At 38.0% G+C, this 22,203-nt stretch overlaps 1 protein-coding gene across 1 annotated transcript; it reads right to left on the reverse strand.

The window, feature by feature from the left end:
- Positions 1-731: 731 nt before the first annotated feature.
- Positions 732-21,782, reverse strand: PPA2 (inorganic pyrophosphatase 2). Its single transcript, XM_034442221.3, has 12 exons — positions 21,388-21,782; positions 19,530-19,594; positions 18,465-18,509; positions 17,474-17,527; positions 16,152-16,271; positions 14,108-14,194; positions 13,325-13,451; positions 11,009-11,136; positions 8,181-8,266; positions 5,515-5,584; positions 4,227-4,266; positions 732-2,074 (listed from the first exon to the last, which is right to left on the reverse strand). The coding sequence occupies exons 1-12, from the start codon at positions 21,665-21,667 to the stop codon at positions 2,046-2,048; spliced, it is 1,131 nt and encodes a 376-aa protein (XP_034298112.2). The 5' UTR covers positions 21,668-21,782; the 3' UTR covers positions 732-2,045.
- Positions 21,783-22,203: the final 421 nt, after the last annotated feature.

Here is a 22,203-nt window from a genome sequence, read left to right on the forward strand (position 1 = left end):
TCAAAAACCCAGAACTGTCCCAATTAAGTCCAGCCACAACAGACCAATGCTAGTCCAGAAAGCAATGGCTAATGAATCCATAAGGCACTTGGAAGTTTCCCAGTCAAAATAAATCCACCAGGCAAAATTAAATCCACAATTCAAGAAGTCTCACAAGGGAAGAAAAGTCCAAAGTTCACAAGGCATGATCCAAGTCAAGGCAGTGTCAATCCAAAGGAAGGCAAAAATCACAACAATCAGAAAACACATAGCTAGGAGATGAACCTGTTGTTCCCAGCATCACTTCCCTCTCTCTGCTGTGCTATTTAAATAGCCAGTTTCTGGTGTGGCCAATCAAGAAGTGTGAGGCTTTTACCTCACGAGTAATCTGGATGAGCTTCTCTGCTCCTGCCTTTTCTCTGCCTACCTACCTGTTCTTGGATCAGGTGCAGCAGCAGTTCCTCTTCATTACTGACTGGTGCCACCTGCATGCTTTCTCTACCTGAAGCCTCTGGCCTGCTGCAGTTGTGTTTGAGCCAAATCCCTCTCAGATGGCTGTTTGGCGCCATTAACCAACTCCCCTCCAGACATGCCTGGAACTGGTTCATCTTCCTCCAAGCTGACATCCAGAGAGATAACTCAGGAAGCATCTGGGGAAGTCATCACAACAATGTACCTTTCCTGCTTGACCAGGTGGAATGAGTTGATGTAGTAGGACAAAGAGAGTTCAATAGATAATAGAACTACAAATATTTATTTGCTCCAAATATATTTATTTTTGCTAAAAAAGGCTCACAATTTCATAAATTTTCATGACAATTTGAGTAAAAACACTGAAAACATTCATCTTTCCCTGCCCCACATCCCCATCCCTGGTCATTTTTGTTCCTAAGGTCTCTGTGTCATGGCAAACGTTCAAAAATACCACCAGATGCAGTTTGATAAAGTTGCTGACCACTTCAAGGATCTGAAAACCAAAATTGTAGGTCTCTTTGAGAATCTCATTTCTATCATGAAATGAATTAATTTCTGATCAGAGACTTAATCAATTTCCAGAAATCCTGTGTTTGACTTGGGCTGTCCAAATCCGACAACCCTTAGGGATCTTTGCCTGGAAGAATTGTCCTGGGATGAGGGAACCCAGAGCTCCTTGTTTGCTCCCAAGTAAGTCATATCTTAGTATTACATTTTTCTCTGTATATTTCTTTGCTTCAGCTTAGTTATTCATCTTCATAAGACAAGACACTGGACCATTTCTTTGAAGGTTTTTCCTCTGTTTAATGTTTGATTCTATAAATAACTACCCTGTGTAGAATACTAAGTTATTGCCAAATTTAATTGTTGAGTGAATGTTGAACATATTCTCTCAATTTAGGACTACCCACTCATAATTGGGAAGAACAGTTTCTTGGTGGCATGGCCTTTCTTACAGTAAAAAAATATAATCTCATGCAAGTCTCAGTTGAACCTGTAATCTATATAAGGATACATTTTTGAACTTTAGGCTATGTAAACAAAACTCCACACAAAATTACAAAACTTAGTTTTCTGTGTTTGCATTTCTACTGAAGCTATAAAACAACCTCTGTCATACTAATAATAGTTCACAAGAAGCCCTTATTCAAGTGATTAAGATTTAAGATGCTGCTTAACTCTCATACAAATCATAAGGATTTTGAAGTGTTTCATTAACCCTTTGCAACAACAATCTATTGTGTTTTATTCATAAATCATGATTAAGAAAGCTTTATTTATATTAGTATCCTGCTATTCATACTCCAGATCTAAAACAGTGGTCCACAAACTGTGTCCTTATCACTTACCGAGTTGTCTCCATTAATAATAGAGTACAATTCAGAGGAAAATTGTAAAAATCCATTTTATTTACAGGAAAGAAAATCTACAGTGCAATAGATTTCAGTCATTGATGCCTTCATTTCCATAACTTCAGCAAGGTGTGTGCACACATGTGCCAAATTGTATACGGTAGAGTGGGGTGGAGATCCAGGAAAGAGAGACGGCGTTGAGAGACAATCTTGTAGCATGATTTCAGACAACAGTAGTGCTCACTGTCCAAGAAAATGCCATCTATCAACTAAGATAAAAAATGATAATTATCAACACTTAACAATTATAAGAAGTTTGGATTATAAGAATTCAAAATCCAAATCACTGTTATGCTATAGCAGGGCTGTCAAACTCGCGACCCGCAGGCCAGATGTGTCACATGCTGGCCACACCCACTCCTGGTTTAGCAAAGGGGAAAAAAGTCCTAAAACGTCATGTGATGCTGTCATGACGACATAAGTTTGATACCCCTGTTCTATAGAGTAAACACAAGAAAGAGTGTCATCTCATGTTGTTTTGTATATCACTCTAATGAATATTCAAACATTTTTTACCACATACAGCTAGTCCTTGTTTAGCACCACAATTGAGAGTGGCAACTCGGTCATTATGCAGTCACTAAGTGAAACTGTAACTGTGCTTAATATCTTACTTCAGCTTTCCTTTGCTTTACAGATCTGCAAATGTTGTAAATGTGGGAATTTATCATAAAGTTACCTTTTATCACCATAATAACTATGAATGGTCATTAAAGGAGGAAGTCACTATATCTGTATTTAAAAATCTCTTTAGATCTGAATGTACACATAGTAGCATAATTAAGTCCATGAGGTATTTTGAATGTGGTATGTAAAAAAACCAACTGTTTTTTATATTTTCTTTGCTTAGTCAAGTAACAGGAAACAAGAACAAATTTGAAAATTATTCCTCTACCATGGTATTTAACTCCCAAGTTACATATATATCTCTTTTATATCTTTTGCGATAGCATTAGAGTCTTATCTTCTAAACTGTTCTTCTCCATTCTAGCTTATGACATTATATAACATATGTCTAGTTGCTGATAACTTGCCTTTAAACTTATGCCTCAAAATGATACGTACATATTTCCAACTGTAGCAGTATCAAAAACAAAATTGAATACAAAGTGACGTTTCCAAAAATGAGATCTGGTATCACTCTCCATTTTGATAATCTATCTACTTAGATGCTGCTCATCCCATTTTTCTCAAGTCAATACTTTCCAGATGTGTATTGGTAGTGAACACATCTGGGTGGCATCTGGATATAGATAAGGCATTAAATTTGAGGCTCTGCAGCTCCTGGGTGCTGCACTCCAGACATTTAGCATGTTTGACAGAGTTACCCAACTGAAAAAATAAATCCCATCAAAATCACTGAAGTTTCTACCATGTGCATAGAATTATATATAGCTATGCTTGATAACACAAAAAGAACAACATCACAAGGGATATAATTGTTTTAAAAGCCTGCAGGAAAATCACTTTTGAAACTTCAGTTAGTAAACGCTCATTAATTCTTGAAAGGGCTACATTCCATCAGCAAAACAGTCTCTGAATATTTTAACTCACTCCAACAAAGCTCTATTCAATTAAAAAAAGATACACAGATCCTGTTAAATGCTAACTTTATATTTCTAATGCTAGGGTTATATTAATAATTGCTGAAAATATCACAATCAATTGGAATAAATAACAATCTCACACCAAAAAAAAAAAACCCTTATGGATGGGTGAGAATTTGAATTCTTCTCTTCATCCCTAATGCTAAACTATTCCATGGGTAGTTGTAAAGAAAGAATCTTAAGAAATGCCTTTGGATTTCCACATTTACATGCTAGATACACTTAAGAGATTGTGTTCTACTAAGAATCTCACTGAAATCCCAGTGATTTACTTCTTAATAACCATAGAATGATATTGTTCCTGTCTTCCAGTTGCTGAAGGCACCTTAAGCTCTCCCTTCTGCTTTCAACTCAATAGCTCTATAGGATAGCTTTGGCTGAGAGCAGCGGTCCCCAAACCCTGATCCACGGACTGGCACCGGGCCACAGCATGCCAGAAACCAGGCCGCACAAAGAAGCAAAGCCCCATCCACAGGATGCAGGCAGCATGCAAACCCACGCCCCTTCTGGTCCACAGAAAAAACTCTCTCCACGGAACCAGTCTCTGGTGCCCAAAAGGTTGGGGGCCACGGACCTAGTGGTCAGAGAGCTCATATAGCCCAGGACAGACATGCACAGATATGCACATACTTCAGTGTCTACATTACAGTACTCTATATAGCAATGAATTTGTTCTGTAGATCATCTAAAACTCAATATGAATTGTTTAACTACTTGTTAAGACACATTTAAATAATCTGAAAATAGTTCTCACCTTCTTTGGAAACAGAAGGCTCTTCCACAAGTGGTGGAGCCTACAGAAAATAAAATAAATTATTTTGTATAATGCTATATTGTAAAATGCAATATTGTAAAATGCTGTACAAAATACAAAAAGAGACAGTAATATCAAATTCGATATACTCTAAAATCTGCAGATCAAAATTCAATACAGCAAAGAGAAAAAAGTTAGGGAGATAAATGCAGGAAAATATCACAATCAATTTCCTTATATGTAGTTGGGTTTAATCACAGAGGAACTAAGTCCTTCTGTTAAAGGCTTTGGAAATAATTTCAGGATGGACCTGAAAAATGGCCTCGTAAAAATGATCTGGTAAGAGAGAACTCGGGTCCTTTTGGAATTTAAACTCATATTGTTGTTGTGGCTTGTTTCTTTAAATAGTCTTCTTTGAATGATATTAAAATCTGCTTCCTTTGAAGCTTCATCTCACTTTTGAAATTACAGTTTAACATAATTAGGACAAAAGCCTATCTGTGCAGTAAAACAAACAAACACCAGCTGTATGTATTTTGGATCCTGAATGTGTAGTTTGCAGTGTCTAGTATTGGGTGGGCTCCTAAAGTTGAACACTAATAATTCTTCAAAAAGTTAGAAAATTGGCCCTGAAAACAGAACGAGTTTAGGCCATTTCAGAAACCATTTTTAAACATTTGCTCTTGTGAAAAAAGGCAAATGGAAAAAACTATTTTTTTCTTTTATAAAAAAGTTCAGGTCACATTTCTTCCAGTTGCACAACTGAAATGTCTCTGTGTATCAAATGGATGTTTTAGTTCATTAACAGTTAAAAGGCAGCTTTTCAAGACAGCTGGGAATGTTTTTGAAAAATACTTAACTTTACTGATGCAAAGTAATTCATACTGTAAACAGATCACCATTTGCAGTTTTGGTTGTGTATGTGTGGGAATGTTTCAGGATATAACCAGGCCTGTGTAATTTTAGTTCTTGTTTTACTTTTAAAGATAACGATGAATCTAATATTGTTGAACGCTGGTTGATAAAAATAGGAAAACGTGTTTCACGTTGCACCAAAAAAAAAAAAAAAAAAAGATTGTTAATGCTTATTACATATTCCTCTCTGCTTCCTTCTTTTCCATACTGACCTCAGCCTCCAAGATCATGAGAAACCTGCATCTGCTATTTAATTTCCAAGCTAGCATTTTAGATTATAACAGCATTAACTCTCAATTGCCTGTGCTTCCATTCAATGGCCAATATTGAAAAGGGGACTGGAAAGGGGGGGGAAAAGTATAAATTCCCTTACAGATTGCACAATAGATTGGATGTCTTCTTCGTTGCAACAATATGGGCTAGTGCCCACCAGAAGATTGGTGCTGAAAAGAGAATACAATTATTAAGACTTGAAGAATGGGGGAAACAGCTGTTATTTAGAGCACAAATAAGGAAAGGACAAAATAAGCTGTGCTCTAATAGCCAGTAAATGCTATCCAGGATTTGAGATGTTTTCTCCAATCTAACTTGGAAAGTTTATAGATTAAACTGGATATCTCTGCACATACTTTGTGGTTTACATAGTCTCTTATTAAAAACCAAGTAGAAGATCAAACCAGAACTTGCTTTTCAAGTGAGAAATTGCACAAACTCAAGTGTAGGCAGCTTGAGCTATTTCAGATGTTTTGGCTAAAGCCCAAGACAACAGTTGACTGGAGCCGATGAGACTTCCAACCAAAACATCTAACCAAGAACAGGGTTGCCAATTTTTGTACCCTACCGCATCAAGTCCCAGGCAAGAGGTAACTCTAATCTGAAATGGCATCTGAACTAACACTCTGTGGTCACTGCCACAAACCACAATATTTTCTGAGGTACATATACTGTGCTTGCACATTTCAAAATCTCATCTGTCCTGCCCTTTTCCTCCCCAGATCTTCATCTTCTATCTGAAAAATCATAATTAGGAAGATTTTGTTTTCTTGCAATGGTTCTGAATGGAGTCAAGGTCCAAACAGTAATTCTATGCATGCTATTCAAAACTAAATATAATAAAATTTGACATAGTGGACCTGCGGACAGAAAAAGAGGTCCATTTATCGTAAATCTAAAAGGTTCTTTGGACATGTGTGAGAAACCAGCTTGCTATAAAGCACAAGCTGTGGGTAACTTATGTATTATTTTGTCACCTCCAAGTGCTACATTAGAAGTCTGACCACTGTAAGGAGGACAGTCTGACCCCCTTCTTTTCTTCACCAAGCCTACATCCTCCCACAATGTCATAGCACAGTGGTTCTCAACCTGTGGCCCACAGACCTGAGAGGGCCAGATGTCATCACTGCGAAGGCTTGAAGAAATGTTATGATTTAAATCTTGAGTTACGTCTTGGGGGTCTGTGGCCATGGTCCATGGCCACAAAAGGGATTTAAAGGGAATCCATGGTGAAGAAAAGGTTGAGAAGCACTGTTATAGCATAATATATCTTTCTGCTGTCATCAGTCTTCCTGCTGACCCTCCCAATTCCCCATCTTACTAGCACCTTCCCATAAATTTCCATTAAACTTTGATCCTGATTAACTTTGTCTATTATTCTGGACAGATCTTAAGATTCATTGGTCTGTGACACCCAAAGACCATTAAATGGAGGTCCAAATGTGTAACTGATTTCAATTAGACATTGCCAAGTAAGTATATAAATAGTAGTTTAAAATGCAGTCGTACACATTACCTACTTCGATCAATAATCATATGCTTGGACTAAGCTGTCCTGAATGAATACAATGCTGAGGTCTGGCCTCCAATTGTCTCTTTCTTTTCTTTGATCTTCGTTAGTCATCAGTTGTAGCATATTTTCTATTTTCCCATGTATACCTTGCATTAGGTACTTTACCTCTCTGTGATTATTTTCCATAGTATCCCTAATGCTTTGAAACATCAACGCCATTTCTCTTGAAATCTCACTCCTTTTCCCGATGAAGCATCTTGTCTTAATTTAATAAATCCCGCTCTTACTCAAGTCCAAAAGCAATATATTCCAGTCCAATGTTACTCCACAGAAAGTTCAGTAATCATTTATGATTACTTGTACTTTCAAAGCTGAAAATGTTTATCCCTAAGGCTCTCTTCTTGATGTTTTAATTGAAGCTTGGGCAAATACTACCATTGTACAATAAGGACAAGCCATTCCTAAATACTATGGTTAAGTGGTAGCTGAAAGAAAAAAAGGCCTTTTTGGAGACATATGCAGGACAGGCTGTTCCCTTTCCTCTAACCTTTAACCTTTAACCAGTGACCTGAGTCACATCCATGATTTCTTATTACCCGATTTGGAATAAAGAACGCTAAATGAAATACCAAGACTTTTTCTAGAATATTTAACATTATCTTCAATTAAATAATAAGAATCCAATCCTTTGGGGAATAGCTTACTTACCAAGTAATCAGGGCTCATGAAGAAAGGACAAAAAAAAGTAAACTCCCCAAAGGTGATATTTATATATGATAAAGAAGCAACTGTCATTATAAAAGCCACCCAGTTCAATTTGGTATTTCAGCTAGTCCTGATTGAACAACCACTTGTTCAGTGGCAATGCAAAGTTACAGAAAACATGACTTCTCTTTGAATTTGTGGCCATCATAGCATCTTGTGATCACATGATTGTGATCTGGGCAGTTGACAGATGGCCATAATGTCCTATTGACATGTGATTGCTGTTTGAAACCTTCACTGCAGAGAAGCAAAGTCAGTGAGGAAATCAGCAGAAGATCACAAATGTTGATCATATAATGTTGTGGCTTGACTGCATAGGATTTGCTTAATGAAGGCAACCGTAACTGCCACAATTGCCATTGTACATTGGAATGATCTTGTGACATTATGCTTTATGACTGCATCACTTAGTAATGATGTTACCTTAATTAAGTGAGGACTGCTTGTAATTCAAATTGGATTTTGACCAAACAACAATAGATGCATACCATTTTATGGCTCCTCCATCAGCCTTTTTGTTAATCAAAGCTTTCCAGCATTCATGGGTGGACTTGATTATTTCCAAAGCAAATGCCTATTTAAAACAACATTGAGAGTAGGAGAAGAGACAGAAAAAATGTTGGCTAGATATTATAATTGCCAAAAAATGTAAAAAAGAGAACTTTAGGAATACTCAAGATAAAGATTAAATCTGAAACTTGAAATTTTGTTTAAGCATTCCTGGGTTTTTTTTATGTTAATACCTACTTGACCTTCAAACTTCAAAGCTTTCAGATTTTTGTGGCCTGCCAGCTGCCAGCAGAGCTGGTGGTAGACTCGGATGATGAGGAGGTTGGAGAGGAACTTGGGCCAGTGCTAGAGTCTGGGGAAGGCTCTGTTGGATGCTCTGTGTTGGACGCAGAGATAGAGCCAGGGCCACCGGAGAGGCAGCTGCCTTTGGAGGCTGATATGAGTGAGGAGGAAGAACAGCTGGGGCCTGTTCCAGATGTGCGTAAATGCATAGCAATTAGAAGAGGTAAGCAACGGAGAACAAGGAGTCGACTAAGGAAGCAAAGCACACGTGGGCGCTGAATGGCCTCTCCCTGGCTGGAGAATAAATATAAGGAAAGGGGAGTGGTTGTCGTAGGAGACAAGAGTTTGTATTTCTGAAGATTGTGCTCATTGAGTTTCGTGCCACAAAGACTGCTTGCCAGAACTTAATTTGCAGCCTTTCGGCTGGGAGCTCATGTCCTTGCAATTATCGCAAGGAACTGATAAATCTGTTATTGCAGTTAACTCCTTGAAGGACTATTGCCTGGACTTTTTGGTGGGTGAATGCAATTAATTCACAAGAAGTAAATAAAGAGGGGTTTTCGTGACAAGGAGTCTGTTTCTTGTTTCTGCTAAGGCTGGGTCAGAACACAGATATCAGTAACTGGCATTTCCCACCATCATGAGATAGAAAAGGGGGAAGAAAATCTCAATAAATACAATGTGCATTCCATAACAATAGAACATATTAAGATGCTTTAAGTAAATCGGTGGGGGCTACATGTTATCTGGGAAAAAATAGCTCTGTTTTTTCAGACTTGAAAAACTGCTTTTGGAAAAAACCGCTGAAACAAAAACTCATGAATTATGTTCTTGTTTTGGCTTTGTTTAAAGCAAAGATGCTCAGCATATGCTGAAGTTAAAAATATCAGCTCTTTGGCTGATATCTTGGAAATCTTGGAAAATATCTAAATAAGGTCACAGAAGAGCCAAATCGTGACTGGAGTCAGAAGTGGTTTTTTTCCCCCAAAGGATTCAGGATAAGGGATAGTTGGAAATAGCAATAGCATTTAGACGTATACATTGCACTACAGTGCTTTAAAAGCCCTCTCTGAGTGGTTTATAAATGTCAGCATATTGTCCCCAATAATCTGGGTCTCATTTTACCAGCCTTGGAAGGATGGAAGGCTGAGTCAACCTTGAATTGGTCAGGCTTGAACTCCTGATTGTGAGCAGAGTTAGCAACATAGCATTCTAACCACTGTGCCACCACAGTCAAGAACACAGATAATCATAAAGGACAAACTTTCAAGGAAAGTCACAGAAAATATCTTACCAAGTGGGTTTGAGGGTAGAGGAACTACCTGAAGACCAGAGTTCTCCTTACCCTCAAACTCACTTGTATTGAAGTTGCACTGTAAATTGGACATCACCAGATCTTCCTTGGGCAGTCTTAGAAAATTACTGCAACTGGGGGAGCTATGTTATTCCTCATTATTTCCAGAATATTCTTTTTAATGCAGAAGCTAAAACTCTTTATCTCCCAACCAGCCAATATCTGAAGATGTTTCTATATGGGTTGATTTTGGCCTTTAAAAAGTATTTTCAGAGTCTTTTAAGAAAATGGAAGATTTTAACTCCTGAAGGTCTTGTATTCCAATATTATGGGGGTGGGGTGGGGGTTAAGTAAAAAAAAAAAGCATTGCTGAAATTGGATCATTTTGTCACTGAATATCCTTCAGTGAGACTTCAGATGCTACAAGAACTGCATTCAGATTATAAATTGCCCATCCCTGTTGTAATAAAGTTGAAGATCCTTTAGAGAAGACTACCATATTTTTTGGAGTATAAGACACACCTTAGTTTTTGGGGAGGAAAATAAGAAAAAAGCTGATTGGGAGTGGATCGGCCTCCCGAATACCCCCAATCAGCTGTTCCCAGAGGTGAATTTTAGCAACAGGTTCATTGGTTGTGAGCTCTGTGCCTGGCTTTTCTTTTTGCTTTTTTTTCTGCCTCTGAAACTTCTGAAACTCTGTTTCAGAAAAAACTTTTTCCTGCCTCTGAAAGCCTCCGAAACAGCTTCAGAAAAAAAGCCTCTGAAGCGCTGTTTGGGAGCTTTTTTTCTGAAGCTCTGTTTGGGGGCTTCTTTTCTGCGGCTTTGTTTCTGATGCTTTTTTCAGCCTCTGAAACCTCCGTTTGAGAAGCTGGACAGGGCTACATTCGGAGTATAAGATGCACCAGATTTTCACCCTCTTTTGGGGGGGGAAAGGGTCCGTCTTATACTCCGAAGAATACAGTAAGTTCATATTTGATAGGGCTATCAGAGCTTCAAAAAAATCTAGACGAAGAAAACATGTTGAGATATTTTGACAAAAGAACAGCATGGTTTGTGCCTTCATGACATTTTGAATTGAAGGAAAATATTTTGAGTTACTATGAAATGTTTTACAGTATTGGCTTCCTTACAAATTCTTGATTGGGATTCTGTAGGATTTTACAGAGCATTAATCCAGAGAATAGACATTTCATAAAGTAAGTTTATCATCTTAAAGTAAGCAATTTTCACCTTGTCTTTAAATGTGCCATTAAAAGCAAACTTATTTTCTGGCTTCCCATCTGGGACTTTATATAGTCTGAACCAGTCAACAGTAGCTTCAAGGTAACCTGGGAAAAACTTCCTGACATCATCAATATCTGCAATAGGTTAAAAATGCATTTTAAAAAAAGTTAAATAACAGCTTCTTCCAAATCCATCGTTCTAAATATACATGTACAAGATTCTAATACGGCAATAAATCTGTCATAAATATTTCAATGGGTGAGCTCATGAAAACCAAAGTGCATGGGTTGCAGATTTAATCCTTTGCTTACACAGAGCGTTACCTATAGACATACCATACAAAAACTTTGAATATAATTCGGTAATTGTTGAATGCATTTAGCCTTCACTGGATTATAAAAACAATCACACAGACTCTTATACAAATTGAAGATAGATTGGATGAAGCAGACTGGAAAATTCGATAACCTGGCTACCGATTAAGCACCTTGTAATGCAAATTTTTTCTTAAAAAGCTCAGTGTTCTAAAATTGTGATTGGAGAGACAGCCATTTATTTTTGTCTCCATGGCGAGGGATTTAAGAAGCTCCAGAGCAGCTAAAACATCTAAAAATCATCTATTCTGAAACACAGAATGCAACAACCTTTTGTTCAGCCATAGTCTGTGGAATGGTCTGAGCTAACCATGGTCTGATACATAAACAAAGTGTATTAAGCAATAAAATCACAATAGTTCATAAAACACCCTGAGCTTAAGTATACTCTAGTATGTTAATCCAATTAATGATACTGATTTAGAACAGTAAAGCATCTCTCCAACCAAAGGAATGTATACTAATCTACCCTATGCATTCTATATAATTCAAGAAATCACTCAGAAAACCCAGATCAATATACAGAGACTGAATTCTTTGGTTGTTTTCAAGCTCCCAAGAACCTCTGCAAAACTTGCCTTCAAACCAAGTGCATATATCATCTTCTTTTAATGACCCCATAATCCCTTGCGGGGTGGAGTCTGGGCAACTGAATGGAGCTAGCAGAGTGTTTTAATGGCTGGATGCCCTTCCTGTCACCAATGCAGAGTTTTGTTCAGCTGATATATTCTCAGTGTGCCCAGAGAGAGAAATATCTGCCTCTACCTACCATGTTGTTTCCCTGAAAATAAGACTCTGTCTTATATTTTCTTTGCCACAAAAAAAGGCACCAGGTCTTATTTTCGGGGGGGAGGGGGTTCGTCCACTGACTCACCTCACTTGTGCGCGTCGCCCTCGGCCTCTTTTTTGCTCTCAGAGGCCTTTAGGAACTTCTTCATCCGGCAAGGCCAGCAAGGCTTTCCTGAAGGCTTCTGCAGCCGATAACAGAGCTCCAGATTGATCCAGAGCTCTGTTATCGGCTAGAGAGGCCTTCGGGAAAGTTTTGCCGGCTGCAGAAAAAAATGGGCCAAAGTGTGCAAGGCCTGGCTGCAACTATCCAAAGGTGAGTAGTAGGGCAGCTCCACCCCATCCCCATCCTCACCCTAGCTTAATTTTTACCTGTGCACCCTGGAGTGGGCGAGGTCTTAATTAGGGCTTATTTTGGGGGTAGGGCTTATATTGGGCGCACATGTAAAAATCAAGCTAGGACTTACTTTCTGAGTAGGTTGTATTTTCGGGGAAACACGGGTAGGATTGAACTCATAGCCTCCTGATTGTGAGGCGAGAGCTCCACCTCTAGGCCACTGCACCACTCCTAAACTAAGTGCATATGTGATGGAGATTAAATCATTGTGTCACAGGTAATCATTATTTCAAGTTAAAATTACAGATCATCATCATAACCATTTCCTTATCCTACTTTTTGGCATACAATCATTTAATTAAACCTAAAGGCCATGTGCAGCTGTCAACCCTTCCAAAGGGCGTATCTTCCCTATAGAATATGGTCACTAAAAGTTGATTTTTCAAACTGAAATGTATTTTTTAAGAAGTAAAATATAAAATAGAGCTGCAGGTATGGTAGACACCATGTGGAAGGGATGCCCATGGGCCTCACTATAATGGGAATGACTTTGGGATAAGAGGGAGGGGATGCTGCCTAAGAAACAATCAGACAAGAGAGAACCTGGGAGCCCCCAGTGGTTTAAAAGTCAGAGAAAGAAACAGAAAAAATAGCCCAAAAGGATTAAGCAGTTAAAAGTGGTGGTGGGAAGCTGAGGTCACTTAGTTAGCAATCTTTAGCACCCTGCAGAAAGCCATATCCCAAAGCCCCTAAAAGAAGAAACCAGAGAGGTTGGGTTTGTAGACCAAACAAAATGGATTATTAGTATTCATTATTATTAAATACCATGGATTTTCTGAGCATGTGGGTCATCCACACTGATAGCTATGACCTTCCAGTCAGTTTCTCCTTCATCAATAAGACCGATAATTCCAAGGGCCTTCACCTTAACAACTTCACCAAGTGTCCGAACCTTAAAACATAGAAGATGCTGCACAATTTGTTTGTTTCCAAGATGCTATTTAAGGTGGAAAATCAGCTGCAACAGAACTGAAAACAGGTTGAGGTAGGATGGGGAACAAAAAGAGAGAGGAAGAAAATTCTGAAGGAAAACATAGTTGGTTAACACCTTGAAGGAGAGAGCATTCTAGAATCAAGGCTATACAGTGTGTTTTCATTACAGGCGGCATTTTTCTACAGTAACGCTGTACCAAGATTTTATATTTCAGCTGAATCATAGGCTGAAGCTGTCACTCTGAGACTAGAGAAGGTCATTATATAAAGATATCTCAACTGCTTCAAGCTACCAAATGACCCACTAAATAGCCAGGCATTTCAAACCTAAGAAATACATAGAAGCTGTTTACTTTTTGCACCTTAATGGGCGATCAGGTGAGCAATCAATCAGTTTGAGGCTTTATTCTAGCTGTAATATTCTAATCTAGCCATCTTGTTTCAAGTCTTCTCCTGTCAGGTTTCGTTGAGAAACAAAAGAATTAACTGTCCGGAGCCTTGTGTCCAGTTGTGGAACCAGACAACCAGCAACTTTCCTAGATAAGCTTCATCGCTATGTTAGGAAACAAAGGGTTGAAACAACTAAAGTACGCTTCTGTGGTAATTCAGACAAACCTGGGCACCAATTTCACAGACATCAATGGGATCATTGTCACCACAGCATCCTGTATTATCATCTGTATGCCTTGGATCTTCCCAAGTCTGTAGGGGAGGAAAAAAGGAAACAAAGTGTACCATTTATAGTTGATTATTATTGCTTTATTCATTTGTACACATTATTGACATTCTGAAAAGGGAGGGTCACGGTTTTTTTATGTATGCTACATGAGTAACTTATGTAAGTTACTCATGTAGCACACATAAGTACTTTGAAAATGATACACTATTATAATAAGTTTATGCAATAGTGAAAACCCTGTGGCTCTCCAGATGTTTCTAAATTACCATTCCTGGCATAACTGAACAATGGCCAAATTATTGTTTTAAAGAGCTATAAAACTAAAACAACTCAGAACTATTCATTTGTTATTTTACCTCAGTCATATTTTTTTAAAAATAAAGGTGTTCCAGCAGGCATTTGTTTAAAGCTGGTTTAAGGAAGAGAATTTCAGCTTGAACATGACAGAAATAGAGTGTTAGTAAGAAAAAAAAATGGAATAGTAATTGAACCTAACATGATGCAGCAATGTAATACACAGCTGCAAAAACTAGAATGCAATACTGTACAGATTCCACTTTTCAGAAAGGACTAGTTCCACTTTATTTCAAATTGGTCCAACAGTACTTCAAGTAATATGTTAGTACTGGGCATAACATTTTTTAAAAAATCAGAAAAACTGAAACAAATCCAGAAAATAGCAACAAGAATGATTAAAAGGTAAAGGTTCCCCTCGCACATATGTGCTAGTTGTTCCCGACTCTAGGGGGCAGTGTTCATCTCTGTTTCAAAGCCGAAGAACCAGCGCTGTCCGAAGACATCTCCATGGTCATGTGGCTGGCATGACTAAACGCCAAAGGTGCACAGAATGCTGTTACCTTCCTACCAAAGCTGGTCGCTATTTTTCTACTTGCAATTTTTATGTGCTTTCGAATTGCTAGGTTGGCAGAAGCTGGGACAAGTAACGGGAGCTCACCCGGTTACGCGGCACTAGGGATTCGAACTGCTGAACTGCCAACTTTTTGACAGACAAGCTCAGTGTCTTAGCCACTGAGCCACCGTGTTCCCTTAAGAATGATTAGGGAAGCTATAATCAAGTCTTGTGAAAAGCATCTAATAGAACTAGGTATGTCTTTATTTGAGAAAAGACAAGGAGAGGAATCGTGCTCTTCAAATACTTGAATGAATATCTGAAAAGTTGTCACCCAGAGAATTGAGGCCAAAGTGTACCAAAATGGATAACGGATTTAAGTTATAGGAAGGCAGATTCCAGTTAAATATTAACAAAAATTCCAAACAGTAAAAAGGTTATCAAGTGAAATGCTGAGCTCTCTTCTCTTGAATCTATCAAGCAGAGACAAGACAGACATCTATCAGAAATGTTTTAAACTGGTTTCCTGCACTGACCAGAAGATTGGACTTGATGTCCTCTATGGATCTCCATAATTCTATGCTATTATAAATTGTATTTCAAAATATCCAGAGGGCCAATGATTTTATGTTCCAGGTATAGTTGGAAGTTCGAATAGTCTTCTCAAATCTTGGCATCCTCTGAATACATAAGGACATCAGATTTGCCAGAATTCTGCACTATTTGGGAATTCCAAGAACTGCAGACCCCTGGGCATATATCTGAAAATGGGCCAACACAGGGGACCTATCAACTTTGAGATATAAATACCAATTAAATCTCAAATTATTATGTCATTCTAATAATAAAATTAGGAGTGAAGCTCAAGGAGGCTAAAGAATATATCATTTTCTTTTTTACATTATTTTTTTATCTGCCAAAAAATTGGCCTATACTACAAATGCAAAAATACTTTGGACTAAATCCAGTTTATACGTGAAGTTTTCCTTTCTCATTCTGATAATGAGAGAGCAGCACACTGAGGTATATGTTCCACTTTGAACTCAATTCTATTTTGAATGTGGTGTTGCAGAACATGCCCTCATTCCCAATTTATGAATTTCCTAAATGAACAAATCCCAAAAGATTACCTGTGGGAGGGCCCCATAGTTCCAAATGTAGCCTTTATAGGGAAAAATGTTTGCTACATATCGCAGCTTGCCTTTCTTTACATCTTGCTTAATAGGATTCAGTGGCTCCTTAGTGGCAATCTGAAGATAGTATAAAACAGAATGGAGAAAAATTCTGAAGAAATTGTGAATAAATGGCTCAATTATTTACTCCCAGATTGAAAAAACTCAACACAGTTCAGACTTTATATTTCAATTTATAATTTAGTTAATTTCTAAAAGCAGAAGATAAAAATGGAATACTTAAATGATGTTTGTAACATAAGGAAAAAAAACATGGATCTGCAGATGGGAATTTCTCATTATTCTAGTTTCTAGAATTCTAGAATATTAAAGTAGAATGCTAAAGAGAACTTTGCGGTGAGATTTGGAAGAAGATTTACTGAGCATGATAAACTTGAAGTAATAATAGATTGTTAATTTCTGAATTCAGAGGAATATTCAGACAGTGTGAAACTGGATGGGATCTATAAACGGGAAATTATCATTGATATTAAAGGGTTTTTAAAAAATAATTTTCCATAGGTTGCAGGTAAATAGCACTCAGCACAGATTACCACTCCATTATATTTGCAGCCATTTGATTAGAAAGTGCATAGTTTATTTTGAATTTCCATTGTTCTCTTTGAGGAGACAGTAGAAATATTTTAAGTTTTGTTCCACTGGAACATGACCTACTCAAAATAACCTGACAAAGTTTTTTGTGTGAGATTGGTTCCATGTTCCAGAACACTTTTTTTAAAAAAAATTGTGCATAGGAATAACAATACCATAAAGTTTCTCAAGTCCCACTGAACAGTACATGCGAAGTCATTACACATAACAGACAAGAGGGGAATCCAAAAGCTATCTGCCATTTGTGTGCTCAACATCAAACATCAAAGAGATTCCCCAACTGCGATGCCTTCCTATGTCTAGGAAGAAACAATCGCAGATTGTTCTTTATATTTATATAAAGAACATATATTTATGTTCTTTATATTTGAAAGATTTATCTTTCAAATATACAATAATCAAATCTGTAGAACATGCCATTCAAGCACTGGATACAAATGTAAAGAATATTATTCATTCAACTTTAGGTACTTTCCAAGTCCAAACACCATAGTTTATAAGAACATCTATTAAGACATTTAGAGAGCACCAGTTTTAAAAAAGGCAAACATCTGATATTTGAAAGGCACTACAATTGTATCGCTGCTCATACAATGCTTTGTTGCAACTTTTACTTCCTTTATTTGGAAACTGTTTTACAGTCTTCTAGAGTAAAATTTTCAAATTACCTCCATTTTAGCATTTGTCCAACGAGGCACTTCTACAATCATATTAAATACAACCTAGTAGGGGGGAAAAAGGTTAACATATAAAATGTAATACCCAGCAAAAGCTGTTTTCTGCTTCAGATCTAGAGAAGACAAATGATTCTCTCTCTTTCTGAGTCACATCTTAAGTTTGCAAGGTAGAAGGATACAACAGCCAAAGAGAAAAACTTAGCTGTCCCAAAATGGATCGTCCTTCCATGTAGTTTATATATTAAATATTCTATTGCATTATATAATGTCCAGGGTTCAGTAAGAGACAACAATGCCTAGTTTCATGGACTTTATTTTTCTGAATAATTCAGCTACTTATCTTTTTATGGAAACAAATACTGAGAACAAAAGAGGGCCATTAGATCATATTGGGTATGATAAATGCATACCATAAGTACTTGATATGGACTAAGCACAATCTCACCACAGATTACCCTGGCAGCAAAATTGGATCTTTGTGTTCCAATAGATCAATGACAGGATGAATACTCTTAGAATTCTATCCCTCTCAAAAAAGAACCAAAGAATGGGCAGAAAAGGTTTCTTTTCATTTCTACAACACACAAAATGCTCAAGAGATCTCTTCTATAAAACTAGAGAAGTCACCATTATTCTTCCAAACAATAGGTACCGCTACAGAACCTGTAACAAGTTACAGAATTAAGAAATGATTATAATGTCTTGTTTACCACTTACTTCCATTGATCCAAGATGATGCACAATACTTAATAATCAGAAACTAAAATCATAAAAATCTAAACCTGTAATCTATATAACTTTCTATAATCATCATAACTCCATCAAATTCAACATAGAAGACTCTGATTTACATATTTTAATGCATGAAATGGAATAAGCTATAGAATATAGAAGCTCAGCTTTGATAAAAAATCATCATCATCTAAATTTCTTACTCACAAATCACATTGTAAATAATCTAAAAAATGGTCTGCAATCGCACCTCATTTCCATTGTTCTTTGATCGTTTTGCAGGAACCTCCTCATCCTGTGCAAGAAAGCAATAAAAAAGCAGTGCTCATTCATAAATATGCAGATCTAAATATGATACTAAATGAAATAAATTACCAAATTCAAACTCTACAATATTAAGTCTGCTACCCTTTTTACAAGTCACACAAATCATAATTTATCTAGTATATATTAGTAAGTAATATATTCAACAATGACTAGATTTACACATGACATCAGGCTATGAACTATGGTCTATAATTCCCAGCGGCTGCATTTCTACAACACTCTTACCTAAAACGAAGGAAGGTTTGCTTACATTAAATTTGTTGTAAACAGTAACTTTTCAGAATCACCTAATGATAAAACCAAGATTTCTCAAACTGTGATCACTAGCAATTTAGATGGGGCTGCAAAATTTATTGAAAGCTGATTGGCAAAACCAAAGCAGTGTCAGAACTTGTTCCCTCTTTGCCTCAATATCAGACTTATGCAGGCAAAATGGGGAACTAAATTTGGAATGAGTCTTGAGAAATTGTGATTGACAGATGTTTTTCTGCAGATGATAAATTCTGGCAAGGCACATTGTCTTAATCAGTAGTTCTGGAAAGATTGGAGAAGCACACATGTTAGTAAAGTTGAGGACTACTGATTTTGTTATATAAATTGCCTTTCCTCCACTGTTTTGACTACAGCATAGCAAAATTTAGTTTTTCAAAACAAATATTTCACTTAGTGATATAAGCAAAAGGAAAGAAAATCAATTTGCTGTAATGCAAATAAAAGTCTGACATGCAATGAAGACTTGCACATTTGATTTCTAACATTTTCATTTTCATATTCATAAAATATATGTGGGAATATATTTTAGAACCCAATTTTTGCCATATAATAATAGCCTAAGAAGTGGATGAAATCAAACTTTAATTATAATTAAAAATTATATGATTGTAGTAACAAAAAACTAGAAGTCCAGAGATTAATTCACACCTGGAGTTTTTTGGTGCTGAACAGAGTCAGTACTTCAACCAAAAGGAAATCTTTCATATTTAATTACCTCATGTGGGTCAGCAAACAGAGGGATGTCATGGAATGGGGAAATGTATTTTCCCTTCGAGTTCTCTGCAAGAGGAAATAAAATTATATGCAAACAGAAAAAAACACTGGAGCATTTCAGCTGCTTTCATCTTAAAAGAACTTGTAGTGCTTAACTACAGAAACTATTTGTTTAGCTAAAATATACACGTTGACCATGTTCAAACACTCACTGCTTTACTGAATTACACAAAACAAGCTTCTACCCATACTCCTTCTGGGCAGAAACAAATCAGGATAATTATTTATTTGTTTGTTTGTTTGAATTTGTCAAACAAAAACGAGAACACAAAGAAAGAATAAAAATACAGTGACAGCTCCGATAGGCACGTTAGTGCACTTATGCACACCCCCTCTACTGACCACTTAAGTATGATGTAAAATCAATTGATGGAAGTCGGTTTGTGACTGAAACTGTGAAAATTTGTAGCTGAAACAACTGAACCAGGTAGAGCATTCCAGACTTTGACAACTTTATTACAGAAATCGTATTTTTTACTGTCAAGTTTAGAACAATTGACATTGATTTAAAGCGGTTGTTAGCACGCGTATTATTGCAATTAAAACAAAAAAATGATTTACAGGTAAAATTACTACGTATAATTTTGTATGCAATACCTAGGTCTGACCACAAGCGACGCAGTTCTAAGTTATCCAAACTGAGAATTTTGAGTCTAGTAGCATAAGGAATTCTATTGTGTACAGAAGAATGCAAGACTTTTCTCGTGAAAGGATATCTTTAATTTACCATGATTTCTTGTCTTGTCTAGAATAGCAAACTAGACTCCAGCCTTAGGGACAGGACTGGTGCTAGATATTCAGATGAAACCATGAATACATTGAAACTGGTCTTCTGTCATCCTTACAAAATTGTAAGCAAGGAATGGATAGTGATAACGTAATTGGTGGATCAAGGCAGATTCTAAAGGGCTGCACCACCCTTATTATCAGAGATAATACACATTTCCACCAAAGTCTTGTCTTTCCATCTGCTCTGTATCTCAACACTGTTCCCAAGGATATCCCAGCTCTATCTTTCATTTCAGGACAGAGGAAAATGCAATCAAGTTCAGGACGGTGCAACTGAATTCACTCCCATATTCAGCTAATGGAATCTGTGGAAGAGTAACCACTTGGTGCAGACACCTTTCAACCTTAGCTAGGCCTACATTTATGCATGCATAAATATTATTAGCCTTCACTTTTATTTCAAAAAAAAATAAAACCCCACTCTAAATTGTTATATAGCTGCTGCGTGGGAAATCTGACATGTGACAGCTTTCACGGACTAAGAGAACATGTGAAATTTGATCATAGGCGTGTCCAACCTTGGCAACTTCTGGCGGACTTCAACTCCCAGAATTCCCCAGCTAGCTGGCTGGGGAATTCTGGGAGTTGAAGTCCTCCAGGCTTAAAGTTGCCAAGGTTGGAGACCCCTGATGTAACTCCAGGCAAAGACAGAGGTTAACCCGGACATCTTATTTTACACCCACACACAACCAGAAGAACAAAGACACGCATAGAAGGAACTTTATTATTCAGATCACTAAAGCTGGAGGACGGTCCAGAGTCAGACCGCTCCAAAAACACGACCGAAACCACCTAAACTTGCACTTTTTTCCCCCCTCCAAGGCACCTGCTTATATTATGCCTCGGCCAACCAAAGGAAAGGCCCGCCTTCAAGCCCCTTCCATTGGAGCGGGTCCCTAAACGTCATCAAGAAGCGTCATCAGCCAGGGGAAATACCCTCCGGGCGCGTTCCAAAGGAATCCCAGGGCCTCCGCAGCGGGTTCTTCTGTTTACCTCAGGGAGCTACTTACTAAAATAGAGGCGAAACTCGGCCGAATGCAGGCGCCCCCTTTGCTCCGTGTCATACTGAGCCCGAGCCATGAATCCGCCTGAATATCCGCGGCAACACAGCGGCCGGGCTTGCAGAAGCCGCGTGGTTGCCTTTCTCCTGCCGGAAACGCCGCCTTGCTGAGCTGCCCAAGACAGCCGTAGGAGCCAACCCAAAGCGGCACCCGCACGCATGCTTGCGCTCTCCGCTTCTGCGGAGGTGGTAGTCCCTCCTCCGCGGCGCGGCGGGTGGAGTTCGAGCATGCCCAGCCAGCCGTCTGGGTTAAATTCCGATCGAAGCAGAAAATCCTGGGCAGACGTGCAAGGAGGGCAGAGTTCGAGGCGTTGCAAAGCGGGCGGGAAGGGAAGGGGGAGGCAGGAAGACTATTTATTTATTTATTTATTTTGTCGAGTACATACTAGATAATATATATAAGTATAAACATGAATACATCAAATGAATACAATTAAAGAGAACATTAGGACAGGGACGGTAGGCACGCTGGTGCTCTTAGGCACGCCCCTTACAGACCTCTTAGGAATGGGGTGAGGCAGAGGTGGGTTTCAGCAGGTTCTGAGAGAACCGGTAGCGGAAATTTTGAGTAGTTCGGAGAACCGGTAGTAAATATTGTGACTGGCCCCGCCCCCATCTATGCCTGCCAAGTCCCAGTTGATAGGGAGGAAATGGGGATTTTGCAATAACCTTCCCCTGTAGTGGGGTGGGAATGGAGATTTTACAGTATCCTTCCCCTGCCACGCCTACCAAGCCATGCCCACCAAGCCACCCACAGAACCGGTAG

Source organism: Pantherophis guttatus, chromosome 8 (assembly GCF_059756535.1).
Source record: "Pantherophis guttatus breed Tessera chromosome 8, ASM5975653v1, whole genome shotgun sequence".
NCBI classification, from domain to species: Eukaryota; Metazoa; Chordata; class Lepidosauria; order Squamata; family Colubridae; genus Pantherophis; species Pantherophis guttatus.